This window comes from Theropithecus gelada, chromosome 20, assembly GCF_003255815.1.
Source record: "Theropithecus gelada isolate Dixy chromosome 20, Tgel_1.0, whole genome shotgun sequence".
Classification (NCBI taxonomy): domain Eukaryota; kingdom Metazoa; phylum Chordata; class Mammalia; order Primates; family Cercopithecidae; genus Theropithecus; species Theropithecus gelada.
This window is the reverse complement of record NC_037688.1, coordinates 54,524,302-54,552,233: the sequence shown is the minus strand read 5'-3', so window position 1 is coordinate 54,552,233 and position 27,932 is coordinate 54,524,302. Positions and strand designations below refer to the sequence as shown.

At 53.8% G+C, this 27,932-nt stretch overlaps 3 protein-coding genes across 8 annotated transcripts; 2 read left to right on the top strand and 1 right to left on the bottom strand.

Moving 5' to 3' along the window:
- Window positions 1-231: 231 nt before the first annotated feature.
- On the top strand, window positions 232-13,132 carry PHKG2 (phosphorylase kinase catalytic subunit gamma 2). Of its 3 annotated transcripts, none has more exons than XM_025369625.1 (10): window positions 232-343; window positions 729-841; window positions 2,715-2,890; window positions 3,169-3,223; window positions 5,332-5,397; window positions 5,494-5,657; window positions 8,284-8,374; window positions 8,469-8,622; window positions 8,692-8,817; window positions 8,906-9,457. In XM_025369625.1, exons 2-10 carry the CDS (start codon window positions 747-749, stop codon window positions 9,197-9,199), a joined length of 1,221 nt encoding a protein of 406 aa, XP_025225410.1. In that variant the 5' UTR covers window positions 232-343; window positions 729-746; the 3' UTR covers window positions 9,200-9,457. The 3 variants fall into 3 exon arrangements, with proteins under 3 accessions (XP_025225410.1, XP_025225409.1, XP_025225411.1); XM_025369624.1 differs by having other exon boundaries at window positions 333-415; XM_025369626.1 differs by lacking the exon at window positions 232-343 and adding an exon at window positions 12,060-13,132 and having other exon boundaries at window positions 470-841; window positions 8,906-9,061.
- CCDC189 (coiled-coil domain containing 189) lies at window positions 9,517-14,209 on the bottom strand. Its single transcript, XM_025369627.1, has 9 exons — window positions 13,509-14,209; window positions 13,160-13,191; window positions 12,549-12,614; window positions 12,225-12,394; window positions 11,276-11,346; window positions 10,962-11,078; window positions 10,798-10,867; window positions 10,632-10,721; window positions 9,517-9,748 (listed from the first exon to the last, which is right to left on the bottom strand). The coding sequence occupies exons 1-9, from the start codon at window positions 13,710-13,712 to the stop codon at window positions 9,570-9,572; spliced, it is 999 nt and encodes a 332-aa protein (XP_025225412.1). The 5' UTR covers window positions 13,713-14,209; the 3' UTR covers window positions 9,517-9,569.
- RNF40 (ring finger protein 40) lies at window positions 13,403-27,516 on the top strand. Of its 4 annotated transcripts, none has more exons than XM_025369622.1 (20): window positions 13,403-14,312; window positions 14,427-14,629; window positions 15,058-15,225; window positions 15,358-15,499; window positions 16,132-16,338; window positions 16,892-17,013; window positions 17,132-17,278; window positions 17,376-17,450; window positions 18,113-18,232; window positions 18,329-18,508; window positions 18,691-18,826; window positions 19,836-19,957; window positions 20,045-20,472; window positions 20,561-20,678; window positions 20,780-20,929; window positions 21,128-21,340; window positions 21,417-21,542; window positions 24,128-24,268; window positions 24,386-24,484; window positions 26,237-27,516. In XM_025369622.1, the coding sequence occupies exons 2-20, from the start codon at window positions 14,498-14,500 to the stop codon at window positions 26,411-26,413; spliced, it is 3,003 nt and encodes a 1,000-aa protein (XP_025225407.1). In that variant the 5' UTR covers window positions 13,403-14,312; window positions 14,427-14,497; the 3' UTR covers window positions 26,414-27,516. The 4 variants fall into 4 exon arrangements, with proteins under 4 accessions (XP_025225407.1, XP_025225405.1, XP_025225408.1 ...); XM_025369620.1 differs by having other exon boundaries at window positions 24,383-24,484; XM_025369621.1 differs by having other exon boundaries at window positions 14,244-14,350; window positions 24,383-24,484.
- The last annotated feature ends 416 nt before the right edge of the window (window positions 27,517-27,932 follow it).

Sequence of the window (27,932 nt, the reverse complement as noted above, 5' to 3'; positions counted from 1 at the left end):
CTAGAGGCGCGGGAAGGTCCTGCTTCCCCGCCACCCAACGATCACGTTTCCCAGTAAACCCAATTTCCGGGTCCCATTCCAGGCCTCCAAGCCCACTTGACAACAAGCTCCGCCCTCCGCTGGCCCGTAGATACCACTCGGTGATTGGCCGTGTCTGAAGCCGCGCCCCGGCGTCGCGTCGCGTCCTTAGGTCACGCCGAGCTCCGACGCCCGCACCAGCCCCTATTGGGCGGCCGGTTTCCAATCGGAAGACCTTCTGAGCCTCAGTCTTCGGGCGGCGCTGGCCATTGGCGGGCAGGATGGAGGCGGAGCCTTGGGTCTTCGCCTGCTGCCCGAGGTTAAGGTGAGTGACTGCAGGCGAACCCGGCGACAGCGCAGGTCGCGTCGACCCTGGCTCCTCTGCCTGCCCCAGCGGGTGAGCCTGCGCTAGACCCCCGTCCCCTTCCTGCGCCCGCCCGAATGCGCCTGCGCGGCAACAGCCGCCTGCCCTTACGCCCCTTCCCCCAGCTTCCTGGGCACCTCTCCCCACTCCCTTTCCTGCCCTGCCATCCTCCCGCCCCCAGGCTCTTCTGCGGGGTCTCCCCAGTCCGGGTCCTTCCCCTACCCCCCCCCCACTCCCCAGGACCCTGGCGCCCCAGCCGCAAGGGCTGCGCCCCCGGGAGCCGCGATGCGGGTCGTCTCAGAGCCTGTGGGCTTCCCTGCCCTCACTGCCCTCCTCCTCCGCGCAGGCCCCCGCCTCCTTCAGGATGACGCTGGACGTGGGGCCAGAGGATGAGCTGCCCGACTGGGCCGCCGCCAAGGAGTTTTACCAGAAGTACGACCCTAAGGACGTCATCGGCAGGTGAGACCGCGGCCAGGGAAACGGAGGTCCAGAGAGGTCGGGCCCCAGCAGTCCCGCTTCCGTTTGAGGGCTGGAGAGGTAGGGGNGGCTGGATAGTTCTTTTTTTTTTTTGAAACGGAGTGTCGCTCTGTGGCCTAGGCCGGAGTGCAGTGGCGAGATCTCGGCTCACTGCAACCTCTGCCTCCCGGCTTCAAGTGATTCTCCTGCCTCAGCCTCCCTAGTAGCTGCTATTACAGGCGTGCGGCACCACACCGGCTAATTTGTATTTTTAGTAGAGGCGGAGGTTTCACCATATTGGCCAGGCTGGTCTTGAACTCCTGAACTCGTGATCTGCCAGCCTCAGCCTCCCAAAGTGCTAGGATTACAGGTGTGAGCCACCGCGCCCGGATGACTGAATAGTTCTAAATGGGAAGAATCAGTGGTAAGTGGAGAACACCTGGTGACTAGACTGTTACCGTGGGTCAACCCCATATGTTTCACGGATTCATTCATTTATGCCTTCAACACACACCGATAGTTGACGCACCTACTGTGCCAGACACAAAGCTCAACACGGGGAGGGTAGAAAAGATACCTATGCCCTTGAGGTACTCCACCTGAAGTGAACGTTAAAAAGGCATCAGGCTAGATAGGTAGAGGTCTGTATCAAGTGTTATGGGATTCCAGAAAAACACAGTTTCCCAGGAGTCACCTTTGGGCTGGGTCTTGAGGTATGAGTAGGAGTTCAGGGGGGTCTTTACAATCATAAAAATGTATGCGTGTGGTAGATGTCTACAACTTTCATCAGATTCTCAAAGAGGCTCGTTAAAGCTGGGTCATAATTAAAACATGGCCGCAAACTCAGATGCCCTTAGTGGTTGCGCGGGAAATTAAAACCATGATGTGGCCAAGAGTAACAGAGTAGGAAGTGTTGTGTAAGGTGGAGGATTCATGTCCCACCTATGATGTGTGAATTCAGATTTGTTTAAAAAAAAAAAAAAAAATTGCACTGGCCAAAACGTACCACATCGGAGGGCTGTGTTTGGCCTATGGATCAATAGTTTACATCCCTTGATTTAACTAGATGTGGGTGACCGAATTCCCAAGTGAGTTATGTGAGGTCAGGAGGCCCCACAGAGCATAGTAGTAAGGCTCTGTGAAGGGCAGCGAGGGAACCAGCATAAGAAATGGAATTTGAGGCCTGATCCTGGAGGGATTTGCTCCTTAGTCTCAGGAATGTGTAGGGTCATATGGCGTTGGTGACAGCTTGAGCAAGGAAATCCTTATCTAGGACTTTGTGTGTGCCTCATGAATGCCCTTCAACATCCCTTCAGGATGCTGTTGGCCACATTTCACAGTTGCAGGAGCTGAAGCCCAAGGACCTTATGTCAGGGGACCACTTAGGTTAATTAGTAGCAAATCTGGGGTCTACTCTAAGGTCTGATTTTCAGCTTTGGTCTTCTAGTCAATGGCTTCATATTTATTTGGAGTTTCCTACACTTGAGGGAACTTTGGGATTTGGATGGGGTAATCAGGGAAGTGCAAGTGGAATATGGAAGGAGACTTAAATCTTTCTTCCCCCTTCCTTCAAGGAGCAGGTGCTGAGGCTCAGTGTGGGAAGGACTTGCCTAGGCTTTCCCATGGAGGAAGTGGCAGAGCCTGGATTTGAACCCAGGCCCTACCTGCCTTCCCTGTGAGCTTTGTGTTGTGCCTTGCTGGGTACCCAGGTTCCTGAGGCTGCTGTGAAGCCAGGGTGAGCTCCTAAGCTTGTTGCCCTGTGATCCAGATGGGTCTTCATGGTCTGGCACAGCGGGCATGAGGATGCTGAAGCCCCAGCCTGTGCAGAAATGTGAGCACAGATGCCCTGACTTGTGCTATTTTCTGGCTCTCGCAGAGGAGTGAGCTCTGTGGTCCGCCGTTGTGTTCATCGAGCTACTGGCCACGAGTTTGCCGTGAAGATTATGGAAGTGACAGCTGAGCGACTGAGTCCTGAGCAGCTGGAGGAGGTGCGGGAAGCCACACGGCGAGAAACACACATCCTTCGCCAGGTCGCCGGCCACCCCCACATCAGTGAGGCTGTCTTCCTTGCTCCTGTTAGCAGACGACCCCCCACCTCTTGCTGACCCTGCCCACAGCCCACTTCCCCCAACATTGCCTCCATGCCTCTCCTCCCTTCCTCCTGGCTTCATTCCACTAAAGAGTGGCCATCCGTTGGGCCCCCACTGCCTCCTCTGGTTCTCCTTTCTTCCCAGTAACAGCCCGCTGCTGTCCCAGGGTGACCAAGCCCCATCAATGTGTATCCACTCCTTTCCATCTCTGTCTCTCTGCCTCTCTTCCTCTTTCCCTAGTCACCCTCATCGATTCCTACGAGTCTTCTAGCTTCATGTTCCTGGTGTTTGACCTGTGAGTATCTCCCTGCCACCATCTGAGAAGCCTCCTCCCCACCTCCATGTATGGCCCAGCATTTGCTGCTCAGTGGGCTGGACCCACCCTGCTCACACCTTCCTGCTCCAGCTGGGGCTCTCTATCACCTGGGCCTGCCTGCTAGCCCATGGCTCTGGCCTTCTCCCTCGGTGCCATCATTAAGGCAAATTCTTTAAAAGTAATAGTGACCAGCCAGGCGTGGTGGCTCATGCCTGTAATCCTAGCATTTTGGGAGGCTGAGGCGGGTGGATCACCTGAGGTCAGGAGTTCAAGACCAGCCTGGCCAACATGGTGAAACCCCGTCTCTACTAAAAATACAAAAATTAGCCAGGTGTGGTGGTGCACGCCTGTAAGCCCATCTACTCGGGAGGCTGAGGCAGGAGAATCGCTTGAACCCGAGAAGCAGAGGCTGCAGTGAGCCGAGATCATGCTATTGCGATTCTCCTGTGTCAGCCTCCCGAGTAACTGGGACTATAGGCGCCTGCCACCACGCCTGGCTCATTTTTGTATTTTTTTAGTAGAGACGGGGTTTCACCATGTTAGCCAGAATGGTCTCTATCTCCTGACCTCATGATCCGCCCACCTCGGCCTCCCAAAGTGCTGGGATTTCAGGTGTGAGCCACCGCGCCCGGCCTGAACAGATTGTGGCCAGGTGCAGTGGCTCACGCCTGTAATCCCAGCACTTTGGGAGGCCGAGGTGGGCAGATAATGAGGTCAAGAGATCGAGACCATCCTGGCCAACATGATGAAACCCCGTCTCTACTAAAATACAAAAAATTAGCCAGGCGTGGTGGTGGGTGCCTGTAATCCCAGCTAACTGGGAGGCTGAAGCAGGAGAATCACTTGAACCCGGGAGGTGGAGGTTGCAGTGAGCCGAGATCGTGCCATTGCACTCCAGCCTGGGTGACAGAGCGAGACTCTTATCTCCAAAAAAAAAAAAAAGTGTTCAGCAGTGGACTGACCACTTAGAAAATAGATCCTTGCAGCTGGGCGCGGTGGCTCACACCTGTAATCCCAGCACTTTGGGAGGCCGAGGCGGGCGGATCACAAGGTCAGGAGATCGAGACCATCCTGGCTAACACAGTGAAAGCCCATCTCTACTAAAAATACAAAAAAACATTAGCTGGGAGTGGTAGCAGGCACCTGTAGTCCTAGCTACTCGGGAGGCTGAGGCAGGAGAATGGCGCGAACCTGGGACGCGGAGCTTGCAGTGAGCAGAGATCGCGCCACCGCACTCCAGCCTGGGCGACAGAGCGAGACTCCGTCTCAAAAAAAAGAAAAAGAAAATAGATCCTTGCTCATCAGCCTCTCGTGCTGTTTAACACACTAACTACTCTGGTGTCTGTCTCTGCCCATCTGTTCTTTTTCTGGTCAGACTCTGAATGTCAGATGTTACATGGTATAATGTAAACCAATTGCAAAGGTATTTCAAAAGAGAATGATTTGAATTCCAAAGATTTAAGAGAGGCCCTTGGAAAAAATTCATGAAGGCTTCCATATTTTTACAGAAATAGCCCTCTGCAAAAGTCAGAGGGGACGTAAGGATGTCTATTATGCCATCCTCCAGCTGTGCAGAGTGACTACACTCCCCAAAACAGTACCTGATAAGTTACTTTGAGGACTGATGCAGAGTTGCAAGTATAACTCAATTTTGAAAGTATTATTTTTAATTGACACATAATCATAACCTCAGCTTTTAAAGACAAAATTTCAAAATCAGGTCCTATTCAACCTTTGTGCCACAAAAAAACTGAAATTTTGGTCCATTTTCTTTATAGATTCACTTTGAGAGGCCTTTTTCAGGCATAGTTATTCTCAAACAACAAGAAACTCCTATAAATTATATTGCCACAAGAAGTCTCTTATTTTTGCTATAATTGCCATCATGGCATAATGCAGGTATTTCAGCTGCCAACACACCAGGCCAAACTGCCTTGTTGGAGTGCTGTGTCTCTAGACCCTTTGGTTTGTCCGCAGAGGAATCTATCTTTAGTGGCCTCTTCCATGATATTTTGTATGAGCACTGGTCTGTTTTCTCAACCCCCAATGTGGGGTGCAGCTGCCTCCTATGCCCCTCCTTCCCTTAGGATGCGGAAGGGAGAGCTGTTTGACTATCTCACAGAGAAGGTAGCCCTCTCAGAAAAGGAAACCAGGTAAGGGTTGAGCCTGCAGCCCCAGGGGTGAGCAGGGGGTGGGACAGGGCAGGAAGGAGCCAAGGAGGAGACTGCACCCGCCTTCCCTTCCCTCAGGTCCATCATGCGGTCTCTGCTGGAAGCAGTGAGCTTTCTCCATGCCAACAACATTGTGCATCGAGATCTGAAGCCCGAGAATATTCTCCTAGATGACAATATGCAGATCCGACTTTCAGATTTCGGGTTCTCCTGCCACTTGGAACCTGGCGAGAAGCTTCGAGGTGAGGGGATCTAGTGCCCTTACAGGCTTGGGAGGGGAGACCTAGGCCTGATGAGATTGGTTGGCTGGGTCTGAGTACCAAGTCCCTGGTGCCAAGAAAAAGGGAAAAGTCATTGGGTACTTGCCAATTACCCTGTGGGCACAAAACCTGTGTTTACCTCAGAGTGGGCATTCTGACCTGGGGAGAATGGAGACAGACAAGTGGGCTGACAGACAGTGGTGCATGGTGGGCAGAGGGCCATGCCAGGGGAGCCCGGAGGAAGGAACCCCAATTCAGCCTGAGCCCCACAGAAGAGGTAAGAAAGGGAGCAGGGCAGAGTCATGCTCAGCCACATGTTTGGGGTCTGGAGTGCAGGACCACGGGAGCCTGATGTGATGTGTCCAGACTGCACTTCCCACCTGGGCCCTAGGCCTCAGGTTCACCTGATGTGAATACATTTGTCGGGACAGTAATATTTCTACTGCAAATGGGAAACTTCAAATAAAATTCACCTGTGGGATTCTTCAGAGCCTTTAGTCTGCCACTGACTCTCTCCCTCAATGGCTTTGCACTAGACTTATGAAAAGCTACCGTTTACTGGGCATTCACCTATGAGGCAGGTATCAGTCTTTTTTTTTTCTTTTTTGAGACAGAGTCTTGCTCTGTCACCCAGGCTGGGGTGCAGCGGCATGATCTTCGCTCACCGCAATCTCCACCTCCTGGGTTCAAGCTATTCTGCCTCAGCCTCCCGAGTAGTTGGGATTACAGGTGCCCACCACCATGCCCGGCTCATTTTTGTATTTTTAGTAGAAATGGAGTTTCACAATGTTGGCCAGGCTGGTCTCGAACTCCTGACCTCAAGTGATCCTCCCGCCCTGGCCTCCCAAAGTGCTGGGATTACAGGCATGAGCACTGTGCCTGGCCGGCACCAATCTTTATATGGCTTATTCCCCTAAATCCTCTCCACAGCCCTGTGTAACAGATAGTATTTGTGTCTCTGTTTTTACAGAAGGGCTCAAAGAGGTGAGATGACTTTTCCAGGGTCCTAATGCCAGGACTGAACTTGGACAGTCTGACTTCAAATTTCATACTCTTAACCTGTGGGCTTACATGTCTGGTGGATGTTGTGCTTTAAAACCCTTTGGGCTTCCACATGTACTTTTCCCCTTTCTGGAATCATCTTTGCCTCTGCCCACTGCATCCTCTTCTTGGCTTGGGTAATTCAAGTTTCACTTTACACCTCCAGGGCAGCTTAGGTCCCTTTGCTTTTTGTTCTCCTATCTTCTTCATTTACAACACCTCTTACTCTATTGTTACTTCCCGCTTGCCTTCAGGTAGACAGTGAGCTCGCTAAGGACACATCTCATTTGCCACTTGGCAAATCAATGCCACTGGCATTCAATAAATACTTGGTATAGGAATGAATTTCCCAAGAAAGTCAGTTTCAATTTGGGGCTGTTAAAATCTCCTGGAAGTGTGCCATGGAACACAGTTCAGAAATTACTGGAAGAATTGGTGCCCGAGTGGTGGAAAAAAACTAAAAATACAAACTTGAGCCAAGCACGGTGGCACGCATCTGTCACCTCAGCTACTTGGGAGACTGAAGGAGGAGGATCACTTGAGCCTAGGAGCCCAAGGCTGCAATGAGCTGTGATAGTGCCACCACACTCCAGCCTGTGTGACATAGTGACCCTGTCTCTAAAAATAAATAAACATAAAAATACAGACTTGCATAAAGTTTTGGAGGGCTCTGGGCTTTAGAACTGTAGATTTGATCATGTGTCATGATGTGGAATCAGGGAAGGGTTTTAAACAAGGGACTTAACCACTATGTGCTTTAAGAAATCCCATAGCTCACAGGGTGCAGTGGCTCACACCTGTAATCCCAACACTTTGAGAGCCCGAGGCGGGTGGATCACGAGGTCAAGAGTTCAAGACCAGTCTGGCCAACATGGTGAAACCCCGTCTCTACTAAAAAGACAAAAAATTAGCCAGGTGTGGTGGCACGCACCTGTAATCCCAGCTACTCAGGAGACTGAGACAGGAGAATCGCTTGAACTTGGGAGGCGGAGGTTGCATTGAGCTGAGATCATGCCATTGTACACCAGACTAGGCGACAGGGCAAGACTCCATCTCCAAAAAAAAAACGAAACAAAAGAAATTCCATATCTCCGCTTGTTCCCCTTGGGTTGAGTGATGGTTGGAGGTTATAGGAGGAGAAAGGTTTGGGCAGATAGGAATGCAGAAAATTTTTTTTACATATGTATTGTGATGTATGTAAAAATACATAATCTTTCCATATGCTTTATGATATATATAAAACTAAGGTAACAAGTTGTGAGGAGTAGATAGGTTGACTTGGATAGTGGGTAGGTAGGGTTGGAGGAGGCAAATGATATGGTGGAACAAGGACCTTGAAATCAATCCAAAACCCAGGTTTTCCTAGGAAGACCACCAGGAGCCATGATGGGTATCTGAACTGTTGAGCAGGGATAGTGCCTCAGCGGAGACTTGGCAGAAGGCAGGCAGGAGGAGGATGGGAACACTGGTAGTCCTGGTGGCGTTGAGGAGGCTTCAGCAGAGATCCAGTGCTAGGGGCCCTGGAGGGGCTGGTGGCATCCCCTCAATCTTGGTCCTCTCTCCCCAGAGTTGTGTGGGACCCCAGGGTATCTAGCGCCAGAGATCCTTAAATGCTCCATGGATGAAACCCACCCAGGCTACGGCAAGGAGGTCGACCTGTGAGTTCCTGGTCTCCCTCTCCCTCCTGTGCTTGCTGTCCTTTGCCGGGTCTGCCTGTCACCCAGTCCCGCCTGACTCCAGTCTCTTTCCCAGCTGGGCCTGTGGGGTGATCTTGTTCACACTCCTGGCTGGCTCGCCACCCTTCTGGCACCGGCGGCAGATCCTGATGTTACGCATGATCATGGAGGGCCAGTACCAGTTCAGTTCCCCTGAGTGGGACGACCGTTCCAGCACTGTCAAAGACTTGGTGAGCTGGGGCTGAGAGGACAGTAGGGGAGGCCCAAGAGCTGCCCCTCATGCTCTGGGTCTCTCCTAGATTTCCAGGCTGCTGCAGGTGGATCCTGAAGCACGCCTGACAGCTGAGCAGGCCCTACAGCACCCCTTCTTTGAGCGTTGTGAAGGCAGCCAATCCTGGAACCTCACCCCCCGCCAGCGGTTCCGGGTAAGCCTGAGAGTGTCAGGGTCTGGGCCCATTCCTCTGTCCCGTGATCTTTCCCCTGCACTAGAGCTCACCCTGCCCCCCTTCCTAGGTGGCAGTGTGGACAGTGCTGGCTGCTGGACGAGTGGCCCTAAGCACCCATCGTGTACGGCCACTGACTAAGAACGCACTGTTGAGGGACCCTTACGCGCTGCGGTCAGTGCGGCGCCTCATCGACAACTGTGCCTTCCGGCTCTATGGGCACTGGGTGAAGAAAGGGGAGCAGCAGAACCGGGCAGCTCTCTTTCAGCACCGGCCCCCTGGGCCTTTTCCCATCATGGGCCCTGAAGAGGAGGGAGACTCTGCTGCTATAACTGAGGATGAGGCCGTGCTGGTACTGGGCTAGGACCTCAACCCCAGGGATTCCCAGGAAGCAGAACTCTCCAGAAGAAGGGCTTTGATCATTCCAGCTCCTCTGGGCTCTAGCCTCAGGCCTACCACTGATCCTGCTACCCTCTTAAAGACCAGCCTGGTACCTGTCTTCCCACCAGCCAGGGCTCTGAGATCAGAGCTGGGGTGGAAGGGAGCCACTCTGAACGCCACGCCTGGCCCAGTCAGTGCTGCCTGCGCTGCATATGAAATAAAACCCACTACACACCAGGGAGAGCGGGTGTCCTGTGTCTGCTGTCTGGCTTGGGCAGGAAAGCCCAGAAGATACCAGGGTGCAGGGATGGGGCCATTCTGGCCCAGACCTTTATTGGGGAAAATGCTGGGGGTCACTTGGTCTTGCTCTTGCCTTTACCCGGAGGTAGCTGGAAGGGCCGCTCTAGTGCAGTCAACTTGCTGCTGAGCCTTTCCTCGCTGGCCTTGAGCTGCTCTTCCACCAGCCGCTGGAGCTCCTCCAGCTCCTTGTTCATTTGGGTCTTGATGTAGGCTCGGAGGATGTGGACGTGGCCTGAAGGGGCAGGGTGAGGAGAGATGCTGTCTGGCAATGGGGATGGTCCCTAGCTGGGCAAACACAGCCCCCAAATTTCCCCTGGGGGATATACAGGTGGCAATGTTGTTTCCCTTTAGGAAATGTCAGCCAGCCCTTGTATGAAAGGTAGTTGGGTAGGGTGGCTATGCTGGACTTTGCAGATTCAAATTCTGATCCCTACTCAATAGCTGTGTGACCTTAGGCAGGTTATTTAACCTATCCATGCCTCAGTTTCCTTGTGTGAAATGTGAATAGTGGTACCTAGCACATAGGATTGAGGGAGGATTAAATGAGTTAATTTATATAAAATGCTTAGAGCAGGGCATGCACTGCACACCTATTGCCAAGTATGTGCTGGCTGTTACTGTCATTGGCTTTCTAATGATCATTTCTCTGGAGCCACCTCAGCTGTGCATTTTTTTGAGACAGAGTCTAGCTCTGTGGCCCAGGCTGGAGTGCAGCGGTGAGATCTCGGCTCACTGCAATCTCCGCCTCCTAGGTTCATGCAATTCTCCTGCCTCAGCCTCCCAAGTAGCTGGGACTACAGGAGCGCACCACCATGCCTGACTATTTTTTGTATTTTAGTAGATACGGGGTTTCACAGTGTTGCCCAGGCTGGTCGCAAACTCCTGAGCTCAGGCAATCCACCCACCTCAGATTGTGTTGGGATTACAGGCATAAGCCGCCGCACCGGGCCTACAGCTATGCTTTTATCTGTCATCTTGGACTTCTGCATAAGGGATCAGTTAGAGAAAGGACTCTATAACTAAAAACAAAAAGTCTGAAGTCCTGATGTGATCCAAACCCTTCATTCTATACCCGCTCAGAGGGACAGGGCAGCCTGCCCCCTCCAGATCCTCACTTGGCTCCGGCTCTGGCGGGGCTACTGTCTCTAGTTCCTCTTCCTGCGGCGTAACTGCCTGCTCCTCCACCTCCTTGCTTGCTTCTTTCTCTGCAAACCAGAAGCAGGAAGAGACTGTGGCCCCAGGCCTGGCCCAGCCCAGCCCTGCCCTGGCACTCTCCCTTACCCGTCTCACTCTCTGGCCACAGTTTGGGTGGCTGTAGCCCCATGTAAGTCAAAGACAGATCCAGCCGCACCTGAGAAGCAAAGAAGAGGGAGGCTGAAAAGAGGGCACCTGCGCTGAGGGGATGTGGAGTTGAGGATGGCTCCTCATGGTCCACCACCCCCTACCTGGGGTGTGAAGACGTATTTATAGAGTTTGAAGTGGCGGAAGTAAGTGTTGACCACGTAGTCTTCCAGGGCCAGGAGTTGTTCCTCTTTGAAGAGGTCGATGCTGAAAGGAGGCCGCTGTGGTGGTGACTGGGAATTAGAACCCTGACTACCTCCTGGAGCCCTGGCTTTGCCTCCAAAAGCCTAGCAATCTAGGAGCAAGGGGAGCCCACTGGGGTCTTCACAGGAAGATAAGGGTGATGAATGTGAGAGAAACTGGGCTAGACCTTGTCTGGGGATGGGTAAAGGTTCCAGAATGTTCCAGGGGAACTGACCCTGACTCCATGGCAAAAAAGAACGCTGGTGAAGTAGTGGTAGCACTCCTCCACGTTGCCCAAGGGGGTTGCTGGTAGGGAAAGCAAGATGCGGCAGTGAGGCCCTCTCTGGTATCCATTCATTCACTTCACTCAATAGCTGTTTATGACCATGAGCTTCAGAGGCAGATCTGGGTTTCAGCCCTGGCTTGTTTCCTTAACTCATGTAACAAATATTGAATACCCACTATATGCCCACTGTTTTAGGCACTCAAGATAGACAAGGTCCTGTTCTTACGAAGCTTATATTCTAGGAGAAGTGACACAATAAACCAAGAAATAGCTCATTTCAGCTATTAAACATTCTGAAGCATGAGCTATTAAATATTCTGAAGCAGGTTTTATTGTGCACTATGCATATATTTGCATATATTATTTCTCAGAACAGTCCTGTAAAATGTGCTGTACCATTAATTTCTCTTTTTTTTTTTTTTTTTGAGATAGAGTCACGCTCTGTCGCCCAGGCTAGAGTGCAGTGGCGCGATCTGGGCTCACTACAAGCTCCACCTCCCGGGTTCATGCCATTCTCCTGCCTCAGCCTCCTGAGTAGGTGGGACTACAGGTGCCCGCCTCCACACCTGGCTAATTTTTTTTTTTTTTTGTATTTTTAGTAGAGACAGGGTTTCACTGTATTAGGCAGGATGGTCTCGAACTCCTGACCTTGTGATCTGCCTGCCTCAGCCTCCCAAAGTGCTGGGATTACAGGCGTGAGCCACCATGCCTGGCCTCTATCCTTAATTTCTAGATAAGGAAGCAGTGGATTGGAAAGGTGATGGCTTATGTGTGATAATGCTGTTAATAATGACATATTCCAGGCAGAAATCCCCTGCTTCTGCTTCCCATCGTCACTTGTGCCAGCCCCAGTTCCTCTTCTCCCTGGGGCTCAAACCTGGTAGCTGCCCCCTCTCACCAATACAAGCCTTGTGAAGATCCTGGAGCAGGGCACAAGCTGCTGAAGTCTGCTCCAGTGAGAAGCCCTGCTGGCGGCAGAAGATGAGCGCGTGGCAGAAGAGGTCCAGGGTGATGGCGTCCCGCAGGCTCTGCTCAGGACACCCTAGCTCCAGCAGCTCAGCCAACACCCTTGGGAGGGAGAGAGTAGTGAGTGACAACTGGAGCCTCCTTTCATCACCCTAAACCCACCACATGCTTTGGAGTCAGCCATTCCTCATGTCTTCCCAACCTGACCCCTCGACCTTTGCCAAGAGCTCTTCCCGCGCCCCCACTCAGTCCCTACTGCCTCATCTCCTCAGCACTGGTAGTCTTCTCCAGCTGGTGCATGGAATGGATGTCCAGGTACTTCCTGTTATAGGAAAAGAAAAAGAGTATTGGTGGCCATTACCTATCATGACAGGGCTGTGACAGCTGGTGCGTGGGACTGGGAGTTGGGCCACTGGTGTGAAGCTGGGCTCTTTTGCCAACTTGCTGTTTAACTATGCAAATCGTTAGCTCTCTGGGCCTAAATGAACTCTTATGAGCCTCTCCATTTCTAAAGCCTAGGGTTAGGAAACTTGAATTCTTTTTTTCTGCTCTGCCACTACCTTGTATGACCTTGGTCAAATCCCCCCTGTGGCCCTCAGTGTCCCCCTCTGTACAATACTCCATAGCAGTCATGAGACTCCCTTTACATCCTGTCTTTGGCTCTTTTTTTCTCACACTGTCTCCTCTTTGGATTGGGGATGCTGGAAAGCTGGCTTCCAGTCACCTGGAGTAATTGCATCTCTGGGCCTCAGTCTCCTCATCTGTAAAAATGGGGATGCCCTGGCCACAGACAGGACTGTTGGGGAGGCAATAAAGGAAGAACGCAAATATTCAGTGTAACTCTTCCCCAAGTCTCTTCACACTCACCACATGCAGATCCGGGGTCGGGGCAGCGGCGGCTGCGGAAAGAAAGCGAATTGGGGAAGGCAGCTGTGGTGTCCTGGCCGTCGCGAATCTGCAGCGGGCCCCAGAACTCGCTGTAACTTGCCATCTCATCTCAACGACTAAGAAGGAGAGGCGCGGGCGAGGGCGGGCTTCAGGAGGCCCTAGGTGCTCTATGCGAGCACAATAACCACCAGGGTCACACACCCCTGCCTCTCCTCGCCCAAGCAGCGCGGGAGACGTCCCGAACGTTAGTAAGCATAATGACGATTGGTGCCTGCGGGGGAGCCCGTTTATAAACATTCACGAGCGGACCAGACTGTCCCGCCCTCACCGGGAACAAGTTGGCTCCGGGGTCTTCATCCGCTTTCGCCGCCGCCGCCGCCGTCGACTGGGTCCGCACACTCGCTCGCGTCCGCGCGGCCGACCCACGCACTGAGATGCGATCCTTCCCCGCTTCCCGCCGCAGCTCGGAGAGATGTTCAAGCTCCGACTGCACCTTCATTCCCAAAAAGTGGCTGGTCTTGCGGTTGAGCATCTCGCCGCTCTTCCGTGCCGCGGCGCGCCCCGGGCTCCCGCCGCCTCGGTTCCAGGACAGCCAGCGCTCGGTCTGCGGCTACCAAGGCCGGGCCCGCTCGCCTTGCTCCGGCCAATCTGCGCGCCGAGAGGCGCGGCGGAGCGAATCCGTGGGGGGCGTCTCCCTCCGTCTCAACGGCGACGGTTGCCAAGGGGGCTTATGAAGGAAGGAAGGCGGGAACCGCAAGCTCACGCCAGTGGGTGCGAAGAGAACGCGCAGATACGTAAGAAGTTGCGAGTGCCCACCTGAGCACCCTCTCTTCCAAGTTGTTAATACGAGGGCCGGCGCTGTCCTCAAGGCCGGGAAGTGGGAGCTTGGTGTCAGTTACTATGGGAACTGCCTCTTGGCCAATCACCGAGAGAAAGAGAAGGTGTTTGGGAAGAAGCCAGAGGACCCGAGAGGCGGGACCAAGCGTAACCAATAGAAGCAGAAGATAAAGAAGTTTCCTCACATCCGGGGCTGCCTCCGGCGCCTGCGCCCTGCGCACCGTTGGGGGGCCAGTGACGTCCAGTGACGTCCGGTGAAATCCAAGATGGCGGCGCTAGGCTGACCCCGTTGCTGGTGAGGGCTCTGGCGCCGGCGGGGACGGGATCCAGCAGGTGTGTGCGGGGTGGAGGGTGTTTGGGGCTGTGGAACACCAGCCGTTCCCACATCTCTGCTCTCTGTCTTATGCAGGTGACGGAAGTACCGCCTCCTCCCGTCTGACGCCCCTCAGGGGACCCTGCGCCGCTCCAGCCGCCGCGGCCATGTCTGGGCTAGGCAACAAACGCGCCGCCGGCGACGGGGGCTCAGGGCCCCCGGAGAAGAAGCTGAGTCGTGAGGAGAAGACCACCACCACTCTTATCGAGCCCATTCGTCTTGGAGGCATCTCTTCCACGGTTCTTGGGCTCTTGCCTTAACCCTCAGAATTTCCCAGAGCCCTCCCTCTGTTCTCTGGCCAAATTGTCCAGAATCTTACACCCACTTCCCCAAGTTTAGCAAGGTCCGCGTTACAGGATACTCTGTTGAAAGAAGCCGAGAACACGACGCCTGTCTTCCCTTTACAGATAGGAAAACAGGTTCCCAGGGGGCGTGTGACTTGTCAAAGACTAAGGAGTTAGAAGGGGACAGGCAGAAACAACGTGAGCTTCCTCACAACCAAGACACTCGCTGTGGGTTGTCTGAGCCTCCTTAGATTCTGTTAGCGGTTAGTGTGGGAATACCCCCATCTCCCATGCATTCCAGATGCTCTGCTCCTCTCTTTCTGTGTGATTGGTTTCTGGGCTCTGCTTGATATTCTCGTCGGCCCCTTTGTTTCCTTTGGTAGGAGGAGATGGACCTGAAGGTACTACAGTTCAAGAACAAAAAACTGGCAGAGCGGCTGGAACAACGGCAGGCTTGTGAAGATGAACTCCGAGAACGAATTGAGAAGTTGGAGAAGCGGCAGGCCACAGATGATGCCACACTCCTCATCGTCAATCGCTACTGGGCCCAGGTGGATGCCTTCTGCTTTCCAAGACCAGGCCTTGATTCAGCTGCCAATCCCCAGATTCCCTTGCTGGAAAAGGAGTATAATGTTGGAAAGCACTAAGGGATTCATAACATTTTTGATGCTTTCTCCTTCCAGCTGGATGAAACTGTGGAAGCCCTTCTCCGATGCCATGAGGGCCAGGGCGAGCTGTCTTCAGCGCCTGAAGCACCTGGGACCCAGGAGGGGCCCACATGTGATGGGACTCCTCTCCCAGAGCCGGGGACATCAGAGCTGAGGGGTGAGACCAGAGTTCTGGGATCTAGGGAGCTTCAGTACTGGGAAAAGTCCTGGGGAGGAGGGGACTTTGGTGTTGGGCCTCTGAATTGCCTGCCTTACTACTCCCCACGAAATGGATTTCATGTTTGGGTGTTAAAGTGCAGTGCACAAAAATACAGGCTTTGGACTCTGACTAACTTGGTTTATAGAGCAATTCATGTTTTGACACCCATTTGTTTGAAAACAGTATTACGGTTGAGTGTTAACTATGTATTTGACGCTTTCTAGAAATGGGTACTTGCTCATTGCGTTTGCTATGAGGAAGGAAATTACAAACATAGTAAGCAGAAAGTACTGGGGCTCCTGAAAGGGAATAATTGTGTGTGCACACGTGTGTGTATGTGAGATTCTAATTTTTATTGGGAAAGTACAGGAGGCATCCCTGAGGATGTGATACGCAACTCTGTAGCTTTGAGGAAATTACTTTACTTCCCTGAACCTCATTTGTCTTACTTTCAGGATGGAGATAATAGTGCACTGTAGGTTGTGTTGATTAAGTGAGCCATGAATATTGAAGGGCTCAGTCTGGAACTTAGTACAGAGTGGTGGTAACTGCTGCTATTATCCTCATGAGGGTCTGTCCATTCCTTCCAGAGCCCTTGCCATTGCAGCTGCGGCCCCCTCTCAGTGAGCCGGCCTTGGCTTTTGTGGTGGCACTGGGTGCCAGCAGCAGTGAGGAGGTGGAGCTGGAGCTGCAAGGCCGAATGGAGTTCTCTAAGGCAGCTGTGTCTCATGTGGTAGAGGCCTCAGACCGCCTACAGCGCCGGGTGGAGGAACTCTGTCAGCGAGTGTATAGCCGAGGTGGGTTCTTTGTGCCCATACCCAAGAGGTGTCCATCCCTACCTGCATCTTGATGGCACCCCTTCCCAATTCCCCTAATGCCCAAGTCCAAGGGCGGCCAGAATTCCCCAAGGAATATATCAGCCACGTTCTTGGGAGGGGTAGGTTAGGCTGTAGATGGGGGTTCCAACTTTGATTCCTGGACTGAATGCTAGAGAGATGGGTTGGAGGAGCTGTTGATGCTGGTAGAGCCTCCTGTCCAGAGGCCCCTCTGGAGCACTTTGTGTGGGTTGCAGATCCACAAGGCATAGCTTCAAGGGCTCAGGCCTTGTAGATTGACAGGCTTCTCCCACCTCAGTTCTGCCACCCTCACCTGGACATGCTGGGAAAGTGGCTCCCCTCTCTGAGCTGGTTTCCTCCTCTGTGCAGTGGAGATAAAGACTCCTAGCTTTGTCATGAGAAATTGGCAAGACAGCTGGGGGATCACACTGGGCACATAGCAGACTCCAGAATGAGTTAGTTCTTTGCCCCATTGCCCTGAGCTGGACTCTTAACCTGGGCCCTGCTTTCCCAGGGGACAGTGAGCCCCTCAGTGAGGTGGCTCGGGCACGCACCCGAGAGCTGGGCCGTGAGAACCGGCGACTGCAGGACTTGGCCACCCAGCTGCAGGAGAAACACCACCGCATCTCATTGGAGGTGAGGAGCCAGGGGCTTTGGGAGTGGGAGTGGGATTAGAATCAGGCAGGATTTGGGTTAGATGGGCCCTCAGGGACCAAGTCCCCCATCCAAGCATCTGCTCCCTCATTGTTCCCAGTACTCCGAGCTCCAGGATAAAGTGACGTCGGCAGAGACCAAGGTGTTGGAGATGGAGACAACAGTGGAGGACTTGCAGTGGGACATTGAGAAGCTGCGGAAACGAGAGCAAAAGCTCAATAAGCACCTGGCAGAGGCCTTAGAGCAGGTGGGGCAGGGGTACTGGGGCAAATGAGGCAAGGCTGGGCCCTTGGACCCTAGCTCCTCCCTTCCACTTCCCTTGCCTGTCTGTTTTCTCTCCACAGCTGAACTCTGGCTACTATGTGTCTGGGAGCTCCTCAGGCTTCCAGGGGGGCCAGATCACACTCAGCATGCAGAAGGTGAGCGGCGTCTTCCTCCCACCCCTTCTCATGACCTCTTCTGTGTTGCGCTCTTGAAATTCCCCTCGAGACGAAGGACAAACGTCCATCTCCAAGGCCCTTCTTGGTCACTCCTGCTGCTCTTTCTTTCATGCATTCATATACTTTTTGAGTACATTTTTGAACACTTAGTGCTAGGCACTAGGCATATTGGGGAGAACAAAATAGAGGTTAAAACTTTCATGGACCAGACAAGAGATAAATAAAAGAATATATCTTTAGGTTCTACTTGTTGTAACAAACAAGAAATCGGTAAAATAGCCTATCATTGTGTTATGAGTACCACAAAGATAAAGCACAGAAGAGAGAGAGAGGAGTGAGTTGGAGTCAGTTGGCATCTGGTGGTCACTGTGCCCTTTTTCCCTTTACTGGCACTTTAGGCCTTCCTGGAATGCTTCCGTGATTCCCCATCAGTTAAGAGCCTTAGTTCTCAACACCAACCATGCAGTATTGAATTTTCTCCCATTTGTCTGGGAGCCCTTAGGAAAGTACTTGGTTTGGGGCATCAGAATCGGTCATTGCCCTGCACGGAGTGCTTGGGCTGGAGTGTTTGCTGGGGATGTAAGGGAAGCCTGCTGCCACACCTGGCCCTGCCTCCCATGGCCCCGCCTCCCACTCCTTAGTTTGAGATGCTGAATGCAGAGTTGGAGGAAAACCAGGAATTGGCCAACAGCCGCATGGCAGAGCTGGAGAAACTGCAGGCTGAACTTCAGGGGGCTGTGCGGACCAATGAGCGCCTCAAGGTGGGCTGCCGTAGGGGCTGAGAAGGCCTGTGCCTGTAAGGGAGGGACTGAGCCCTGAATCCTCTTGCTGATCCCATTTGGGCATCCCTGCCCCAGGTGGCCTTGCGGAGCCTTCCCGAGGAGGTAGTGCGGGAGACAGGGGAGTACCGCATGCTGCAGGCCCAGTTCTCACTGCTCTACAACGAGTCTCTGCAAGTGAAGACCCAGCTGGACGAGGCTCGGGGCCTGCTGCTGGCCACCAAAAACTCCCACCTGCGACATATAGAGCACATGGAGGTATGGCTCTGGAACAGGTGTGGGGACTGGGCTAAGGGCCAGACCCTCAGTGTTGAGGTGTTGGTGGCTTTAGAGGCCCTGTGTGCCAGCCAGGGGTCCCTGGGGAATAGATTTTTCCTAAGATACTGAATCCTGAGGTGGGACCGAGGGACTGTGTGGGTCCTTAACACGTCAATCCACAGAGCGACGAGCTGGGGCTGCAGAAGAAGCTGCGCACAGAGGTCATTCAGCTGGAGGACACGCTGGCCCAGGTACGCAAGGAGTACGAGATGCTGCGCATCGAGTTTGAGCAGAATCTGGCGGCCAACGAGCAGGCGGGTATGTGGTGAGGATAGGGCGGAGGTGGGGCCTTATCTGGGAGTGCTGGGCCCTGGTGTGGGGCTGCTGCTTATCCAGATGCAAGAGGCTAAGGCCTTTTTTTTTCACAGAGCCTGGGCTTCCTATGCAAAACAGGGCCTGCACTGCTTGGCTCCCAGGCACAGTGAGGGTCACGCCAGCTGGGATGGCTGATGGAGCAGGCACATGCAGAGTTTGAGCTGTCAGCCCTGTCCACAGTCTTCTGGTCTGATGATGTCTCTCTCTCTCAGATACCTGCGTTACAAAGATTTATCAGATGCCACCTATGAGCCAGGCTCTGTTCTAGGGTTTGGGGTTATGCCAGTGAACAAAACAGAATTCCTACCATGTAGAGCAACATTCTGATAGAAGACAGACTAGAGAAAGACGAACTAGTAGAAGAAAAGTAGAAAATGTGTTAGTTCCTGACAAATACAGTAAGGAAAGTAAAGCAGAAAAGGATGATAGGAAGTATCAGGAGAAACGGTGTTGCAATTTTGGATAGGTGGCTAGGGAAATGCAACTGGGAAGGTGATGTTTAAGAATCTAGAAAAAGTTGACTAACTTTTGTGAATGTTACAGTTACCTTCTCTATTAAAGGGAATTGGATGTATTAGAAAAAACATAGGCCAGGCATGGTGATTCATGTCTGTAATCCCAGCACTTTGGGAGGCCAAGGTGGGAGGATCACTTGAGGCCAGGAATTTGAGACCACCCTGGGCAACAAAGTGAGACACTGTTTCTATTTTAGAAAAACAAAAAACATGTTCTACATTAACAAAAGTCATATGAATAGGCAGTGTCAAGTTACTTTTGGGTGAGTTTCCTTGAAGTCAGCATTATTTACTTTGGTGAGTTCATGCTCAGTTGAGGCTGCAGTGTTCCCCTCCTGCACAGTGGGAGTGATGGCATAGCCTCTTCGCCCACTGAGGGGTTGGAGCCCTAACCCAGGAACTGGTTCTGACACCCTTAATTCCTGGTGCTCCTCCAGGGCCCATCAACCGTGAGATGCGCCACCTGATTAGTAGTCTTCAAAACCACAACCACCAGCTAAAAGGGGACGCCCAGCGATACAAGCGGAAGCTTCGAGAAGTACAAGCTGAGATTGGCAAGGTAAGAAGGGGCCTGCCTGGGAAAAGCTTTGGCTAGACTCCAGTGAACAACATCTGACTTCATCCCTCTTCCTCTCTGCCTTTGCAGCTCCGGGCCCAGGCCAGTGGCTCTACCCACTCCACCCCCAACCTAGGCCACCCAGAGGACTCTGGCCTCAGTGCCCCAGCCCCAGGGAAAGAGGAGGGTGGGCCAGGCTCTGTCAGTACCCCCGACAACAGAAAGGAAATGGCTCCAGTGCCTGGCACCACCACCACTACCACTTCAGTGAAGAAGGAGGAGCTGGTCCCCTCTGAAGAGGATGTCCAGGGCTTAACCGTTGGGGCCCAGGGCCCTTCCTCCCGGGGCCGAGAACCCGAGGCCAGGCCCAAGCGGGAGCTTCGGGAACGAGAAGGTCCTGGCTTGGGTCCTCCACCTGTAGCCTCCGCTCTCTCGAGGGCCGATCGGGAGAAGGCCAAGGTGGAAGAAGCCAAGAGGAAGGAATCAGAACTCCTCAAGGGTCTCCGAGCAGAGCTCAAGTGAGGCTGTGTTCCTGTCTCCTTCCTGACCCTGCCAGGTGGCCTCCAGTCCCACTCACCAAGACTTCCTCCTGTACCTCCTTGCCAGGAAGGCCCAGGAGAGCCAGAAGGAGATGAAACTGCTGCTGGATATGTACAAGTCAGCACCCAAGGAACAGCGGGATAAGGTGCAGCTCATGGCAGCAGAACGCAAGGCCAAGGCCGAGGTGAGGGCAGCTGGGGCTTGTGGGACATGCAGAAAGGCAGAACAGAGTCCTAGGTCAGCAGGAAGCAGTGTCAAGAGAGTTCCTTTTTCCCTGTGCTGTAGGTTGATGAGCTGCGGAGCCGCATCCGGGAATTGGAGGAGAGGGATCGAAGGGAGAGCAAGAAGATCGCGGATGAGGATGCCCTGCGGCGCATTCGGCAGGCAGAGGAGCAGATAGAACACCTGCAGCGCAAGCTGGGTGCCACCAAGCAGGTGCGGCCCCTGTGTTGCCCTCGCCTCTGAATGCAGAGAGATCCCTTCAAACCCTGTTGGCTGCCTGTAGTGCCTGCAGCACCTTGATGATCTGGGTCCCCTCTGTGGTTCTTTGCTTTGCTGTGTTTTCCCATGGTTCCCCCACAGCCATCCTGTCCACTTCCCACGTTCCATCTTGTCTCCTCCCACTTGCTGCAGGAGGAGGAGGCTCTGCTCTCAGAGATGGATGTGACAGGTCAGGCTTTTGAGGACATGCAGGAACAGAATGGGCGGCTGCTACAGCAGTTGCGGGAAAAGGACGATGCCAACTTTAAGCTGATGTCAGAGCGGATCAAGGCCAATCAGATTCACAAGCTGCTGCGGGAGGAGAAGGATGAGTTGGGCGAGCAGGTCCTTGGCCTCAAGTCCCAGGTATGGCCGCCCCCAGCTTATAGGGTGGAGCTGGAGAGGCGGGGGTCATGCCCCTGAGTCTTCCTCTGGTCCTTAGGTGGATGCCCAGCTGCTGACTGTGCAGAAGCTGGAGGAGAAGGAGCGGGCCTTGCAGGGCAGCCTTGGGGGTGTGGAGAAGGAGCTGACGCTGCGCAGCCAAGCCCTGGAGCTCAACAAGCGGAAGGTGAGGCTGGGCCAGGGGGACACACAACTTGGGCTGCTGGCTCACTTCCTCACCTTCCGGTTCTGCTCAGAGCACCCGACGCGATAGCCTAAGATGAAGCCAGGCTGTCACAGAACAGCTCACACATCCTGAACATTTACATGCGCCAGGCCACATGCTGAGTGCTTGACATGCTTGGTCACATTTCAGTCTCATTAATCCTATCAAGATGGTGTTTACGGGTTTGGGGGCTCACGCCTGTAATCCCAACACTTTGGGAAACAGAGGCGGGAGGTTTGCTTGAGGCCAGGAGTTGGAGACCAGCCTGGGCAACATAGTGAGACTCCCATCTCAACAAAAAAATTTTTAAATTAGCTGATTGTGGTAGTATGTGCCTGTAGTCCCAGCTTCTCAAGTGACAGGCCGACAGGTGAGAGGATCACTTGGAGGTTGAGGCTGCAGTGAGCTATGATCACACCACTGCACTGCAGTCTGGGTGACAAGGATGAGACTCTGTCCCTAGGAAAAAAATAAAAGGTGGACTTTTTTTTCTTTTTTTTTTTGAGATGGAGTCTTGTTCTGTCGCCCAGGCTGGAGTGCAGTGTTGCGATCTTGGCTCTGCAACCTCCACCTCCCAGGTTCAAGCAATTCTCCCACCTCAGCCTTCCAAGTAGCTGGGATTACAGGTGCGCACCACCGTGCCCGGCTAATTTTTGTATTTTTTTTCAGTAGAGATGGGGTTTCACCATGTTGGCCAGGCTGGTCTCAAACTCCTGACCTTGTGATCTGCCCACCTTGGCCTCCCAAAGTGCTGGGGTTACAGCGTGAGCCCCCACGCCTGGCCGAATTTTGTTTTTAACCTCATTTTATAAATAAGGAAACTGAGGCTCAGGGAGGTGGACTGATATGCTCAAGAGGGAGTGGCCCTGGTATGTGGGTCCAAGCCTCCTTGACTCCAGGCTCTACCTTCTAACCACTCACTGGTGAACTGTAAACTGGGGATGATGTGCCCTGTCACATAGTGTTTTTTTTTGTTTGTTTGTTTGTTTGTTTTTGAGACAGAGTCTCGCTCTGTCGCCCAGGCTGGAGTGCAGTGGCCAGATCTCAGCTCACTGCAAGCTCCGCCTCCCGGGTTCACGCCATTCTCCTGCCTCAGCCTCCCGAGTAGCTGGGACTACAGGCGCCCGCCACCTCGCCCGGCTAGTTTTTTGTATTTTTTTAGTAGAGACGGGGTTTCACCATGTTAGCCAGGATGGTCTCGATCTCCTGACCTCGTGATCCACCCGTCTCGGCCTCCCAAAGTGCTGGGATTACAGGCTTGAGCCACCGCGCCCGGCCTGTCACATAGTTATATTAAATATAAGAAATGTCTAGCTTTGGCTAAAAGCTTAAGATTAACATTGATTTCCATTTCCTCTGAAGCTGTTTTCTTCTCCAGTTAGTTCATTCATTTAAACAGTGTGTTTATGGGTTTGTTTTTTTTTTTTTGGTTTGTTTTTTTAGACGGAGTCTAGCTCTATTGCCCAGGCTGGAGTACAGTGGCTTGGTCTCAGCTCACTGCAGCCTCTGCCTCCCAGGTTCAAGCAATTCTTCTGGCTTAGTGTCCCGAGTAGCTGGGACTACAGGCACCTACTACCACACCCAGCTAATTTTTGTATTTTTAGTAGAGATAGGGTTTCACTGTGTTGGACAGGCTGGTCTCAAACTCCTGACCCCATGATTTGCCCGCCTCGGCCTCCCAAAGTGTTGGGATTACAAGCGTGAGCCTCTGCGTCCAGCCCATTTAAGCAGTATATTTTACACCCCTGCTATGTACTAGGCCTTGTGCTGATTGCTGTGGAGACGGTGGGAACTAGAAGGTCCCTGCCTTCCAGTCAAAGCTGTAACTTCAGGTCTTGGCAGGCAGAGCAGGCCAGTAATCCCCCAAATAAAATAGTGCAGGTCACAGTATGCCTTATGCAGGAATCTGAGGTGCTGTCAAAGAAAAAAGGGGAGCCTCTTAGGAGGTGAGTCTTGAGCTGAGGCCCGGGGAGCTGTGTGTGTGTTGGGGAAGTTGAGGGGAGCAAAGAGGAGAGCCTTGTGAAGCCTCAAAAACCAGACAGCGGCCGGGCGCGGTGGCTCAAGCCTGTAATCCCAGCACTTTGGGAGGCCGAGACGGGCGGATCACAAGGTCAGGAGATCGAGACCATCCTGGCTAACACGGTGAAACCCCGTCTCTACTAAAAAATACAAAAAAAAAAAACTAGCCGGGCGCAGTGGCGGGCGCCTGTAGTCCCAGCTACTCGGAGGCTGAGGCAGGAGAATGGCGTGAACCCGGGAGGCGGAGCTTGCAGTGAGCTGAGATCCGGCCACTGCACTCCAGCCTGGGCGGCAGAGCGAGACTCCGTCTCAAAAAAAAAAAAAAAAAAAAAAAAAAACCAGACAGCATCACACAGGGGAGGAACTTGAGAGGGAGAACAGGAGGGAAGGGCTCAGGGATCAGGAGGCAGGAGTAGCTCCAGGGCAGGTGTCACTGGGGCACTGGACACAAGCATTGGTGGGCCATGGCTCCACATGCCTGTCACCAGGCTCATACCAGTGCCTCCTTCCTGTTCCACTCCACTCAGGCTGTAGAAGCTGCCCAGCTGGCCGAGGACCTGAAGGTGCAGCTGGAGCACGTGCAGACTCGGCTGCGGGAGATCCAGCCCTGCCTGGCAGAGAGCCGGGCTGCTCGTGAGAAAGAGAGTTTCAACCTCAAGAGGGCTCAGGTGCGTGCAGGGTGAGGGGCCAGGCTAGGGTGGTCCACGGTCACGGACCTATCATGGGGGCAGATGGCTCAAGGGTGAGGACCCTTGCCCTTAGCCAGGCCTCTCCTACCCCAGGAGGACATCTCACGGCTGCGGCGCAAGCTGGAAAAGCAGAGGAAGGTGGAGGTCTATGCAGATGCTGACGAAATCCTCCAGGAGGAGATCAAGGAGTATAAGGTGGGGCTGTGGGCCAAGTTGTGCCCTGTCCACCTGGGAATTGTAGATACAGGATTGCTGAGACTGTAGTAGAGAGTTTGGGAACCCTGGAAGTAATGTAGGGCAGCACAAAGGGGGCAGCACAGTGGTTGCAGAGTCAAATGCTGACCGAGTGTTTGCTGTACATGCACCGTGAGCCAGGCACAGTGCTTGGCTGGGTATGGGTTGGGAAACTAGGAACTGACCCTGGTCTCTGACCTCTTGAAACTGACAGAGGAGGAGGCAGCCAAGTAATTCTCTCATCCCAGATGTGTAATGTGATGGCAGAGGCCAGAGGGGCTGAGGGGACTCAGGGGAGGCCCTTCCCCTGGCCCTGGGGTCAGCAGGCTTTCTGGAGTGAGTGTCACCACAGCAGACCTGAAGAATAGGCCAGAAGTGGCTGTGAGGAATGAGGGTGAGGGGCTGTAGGCAAAGGGAACAGCAGATGTGGAGGCCTGAGCAGAGGGGTTGCTGGGGGCACGGCACCGGAGGTTGTAATCGGAGGAGCCAATGTGGAGAGGTTGGGTGGTGTCACCTCCTGAAGGGTGTGGTACGCCAGGTTGAGACCTCAAAGGGTTTTAAACAGGAGAGTGATGTAGTTGGATTCGTTGTTGGATTTGAGCTGGAAGAGGTAGACTGGAGGCAGGGAAATTGTTAATGGTGTTGCAGTCACTGAGGCAGAAACCACAGTAGATAGGTTCAGGAGACATTTCAGAGGCAGAATTGCTTGGACTCGGGGATGGATTGAATGCATGGAGTGAGGGGAAGGGAACACTTGGAGGACTCCTGGGTTCCTGGTTTGAGAAACTAGGTGGATGGCCAGTACCATTTAGGGGGTTAGGAGACCTGCAGGGGAGCAGGGTCTATGGGATGGTGTCAAAGGATGCTGAGAAGGAGCCTGTGGGACCCCTTGGGAGGCTGGGAAGGTACTCAAGGCAGAAGGGCTGGGCTGGAGAATGGGCTTGGGGAATGTCAGTAGAGGCAGAGGTGGAAGCCACATATGACTTGGTCACCCCTTAGAAGCAGTTGAACCTTGAAGGGCAGAGGCAGCTGGAGGCAGCCACGGGGTAAAGGCAGGCTTGGGAGCCTGTTCAGTGCTGGAGCATAGGGTCCTGGGAGACAGGAGTGATGGCTGGGAGGCTGCTGAGGCGCAGGCTGGGCTGGGATTTTAACAGGCTGGAGGAGGACTCTTGGGATATGCTGAGTTGAGTCAATCCATGTCTGGAGTTGGAGGTGAGACCCTCCTGGTAGCAGAAGAGAGGTCTCAGGCTAAGAAGGGACTCACAGCAGGGTCTCTGGCCAGTGCCGAGGCTGGGCCAAGTTGAGGGTAGAGAGAACAGATTTCTAGTTGCATTGCCATTCCAGCTGTGACTTTGTAAGTGCAGGTGAAGAGGTAGACAAGATTGAGATTTTACCAGAGAAGGCCAGTGGGGCAGGAGATGAAGCCCCAAGGCAGAATCCAGGCTGGGCTTGTGGGTCCTTGTCCTTTTGAGGGGACACATGATGGGCATCACTGCCCAGTGATTAATCCGGACTCTGCTGATTTCTAGTGTTGAGACCTTGGCCTCTGCGCCTCAGTTTGCTCATTCATAGAGTGCTCGTCCCTACCTCCAGGGTTATGGGAGGATGAGGTGCAGTCTCCTGTGTGGTGGGCTTGGCTTGGACTCCTGCTGTCAGCTTGGGGTTTGGTCACTGTCAGAGTTGTTCCCAAGCTGATGCCTTTGCCTGGCCCAGGCGCGGTTGACCTGCCCCTGCTGTAATACCCGCAAGAAGGATGCAGTCCTTACCAAGTGCTTCCACGTTTTCTGCTTCGAGTGCGTGCGGGGCCGCTATGAGGCCCGCCAGAGGAAGTGCCCCAAGTGCAACGCGGCCTTTGGTGCCCACGACTTCCATCGTATCTACATCAGCTGAACCTGAAACTCGGGACTCTGGAACACCATGGACCCTGGGGGCTGTGCCCCCAGCCCCTCCCTACCCCAGGTCTAGTGACCCCACCCTCCATTCCGGACCCTATGGGCCCAGCCCCTGCCCACCTAGTTGGTTTGGGGACCCTGGTGCGTGCTAGTGGGCATGGGATCAGCCAAGCTTCGTTCCATCTTTCCTAAAGGTCAGAGCTGCAGCCTAGGGGGCACTGCCCTACAGAAAAGGTCTGCCTGAGAGGCCTGAGGAGCCCAGAGCACTCGACTGAGCTTCCTGGAAACTGGCCCTAACCTGTCTGTCTCCATGGATGCATCCTAGCCCTAAGGAAAATTTCCCAGGCTGTGATCTCCTACCCTAGAGAAGGCTCGCTCCCTGCCTACTGGCTCACAAATGGGGACCTGTGGGCCATGTCCTTATTCCTTGTTTGAGACTGGGCTACAAGCCCCAAGAAGAATTTCCTTCACCCACCATCCCCCTCACCTCAGCAGGGCTTCTGTCCTGTGGAGATCCCTGGACACCTTGGTCTGGCTCTTGTGCCAAGGGCTGAAGGAGGTACTCTCCTGGCAGACAGGGACATCACTTGCTTCCTTTGGGAAGCTCTGAGGTTGCTGCAGTCACCTTCCTCATCTTGCAGGTGCTGAACCAACATCATCAGTTTCTATTCTAATCGGGCCCCTTCCCAATCTCCACTTCTCTCCCAAGTCCATTTACTCCTGCCTCTTGCATCCCAAGGCTCTACTGGGTCCCTGGACCTAACCCTGCTTTCATCCTGGTGGCCTTAACTACAGTGGAGGTGGAACTTCCCAGGAGGGGAAGGGACAGACCAGCCCCAGCTGCTGGGCCAACTTCCAATCATTCCAGCTAGAAGAGCTTCCCCTGACACCCTGTGACTGAGCCTGTGTCCTGCCTGCCTGCCCAGGCATGCTCCATGGGCTGTGAGGGCAGCGCCTGGAGAGGCCAGAGGGTTGGAGGTGCAGGGGTCCGTTTGGACCCACAGCCTCTACTCTAGAGATGCTTGTATAGGCTGTTAATTGTGATGAATAAACGTTCAACCCTCGGCCTGCAGCCAGAGTAGCCAGGCCTTGCACCCCAAATGTAGTCCCCCAATTTTAGCTGCAACAGCTGAGCAGCACTTTGCTGGTTTGGTGTGAGCCTGGGAGGGGGCCTGTGCCAATATGAGACCCCGCTTCTGCCCATCACAACAGCGAGGCTGTGCTCAGACTTAAGGGCCGGCAGGGGTCCCGGACTGGGCCCGAAGGGGAGAACGTGGTGGTGGTGGCCGCGGAGCCGCCTGTCTTGCTCCCACGGACCACGGGCTGACCACGCCCCTGGCTGTCATCGACCTGGGGATGCTGGGACGCCTCGGGCTGCATCCTGGGAAGTGTAGTTCCTGGTTCGCACGTGAGGAGGAGGTTCTTGGAGGGAGAGCTGGTTTCCCGGTTGCGCTGGCCAAAGGCCGGCTTGAACTGGATCCTGCGGGCCACTTCTCAGCGGCTTCACCCCGACACCA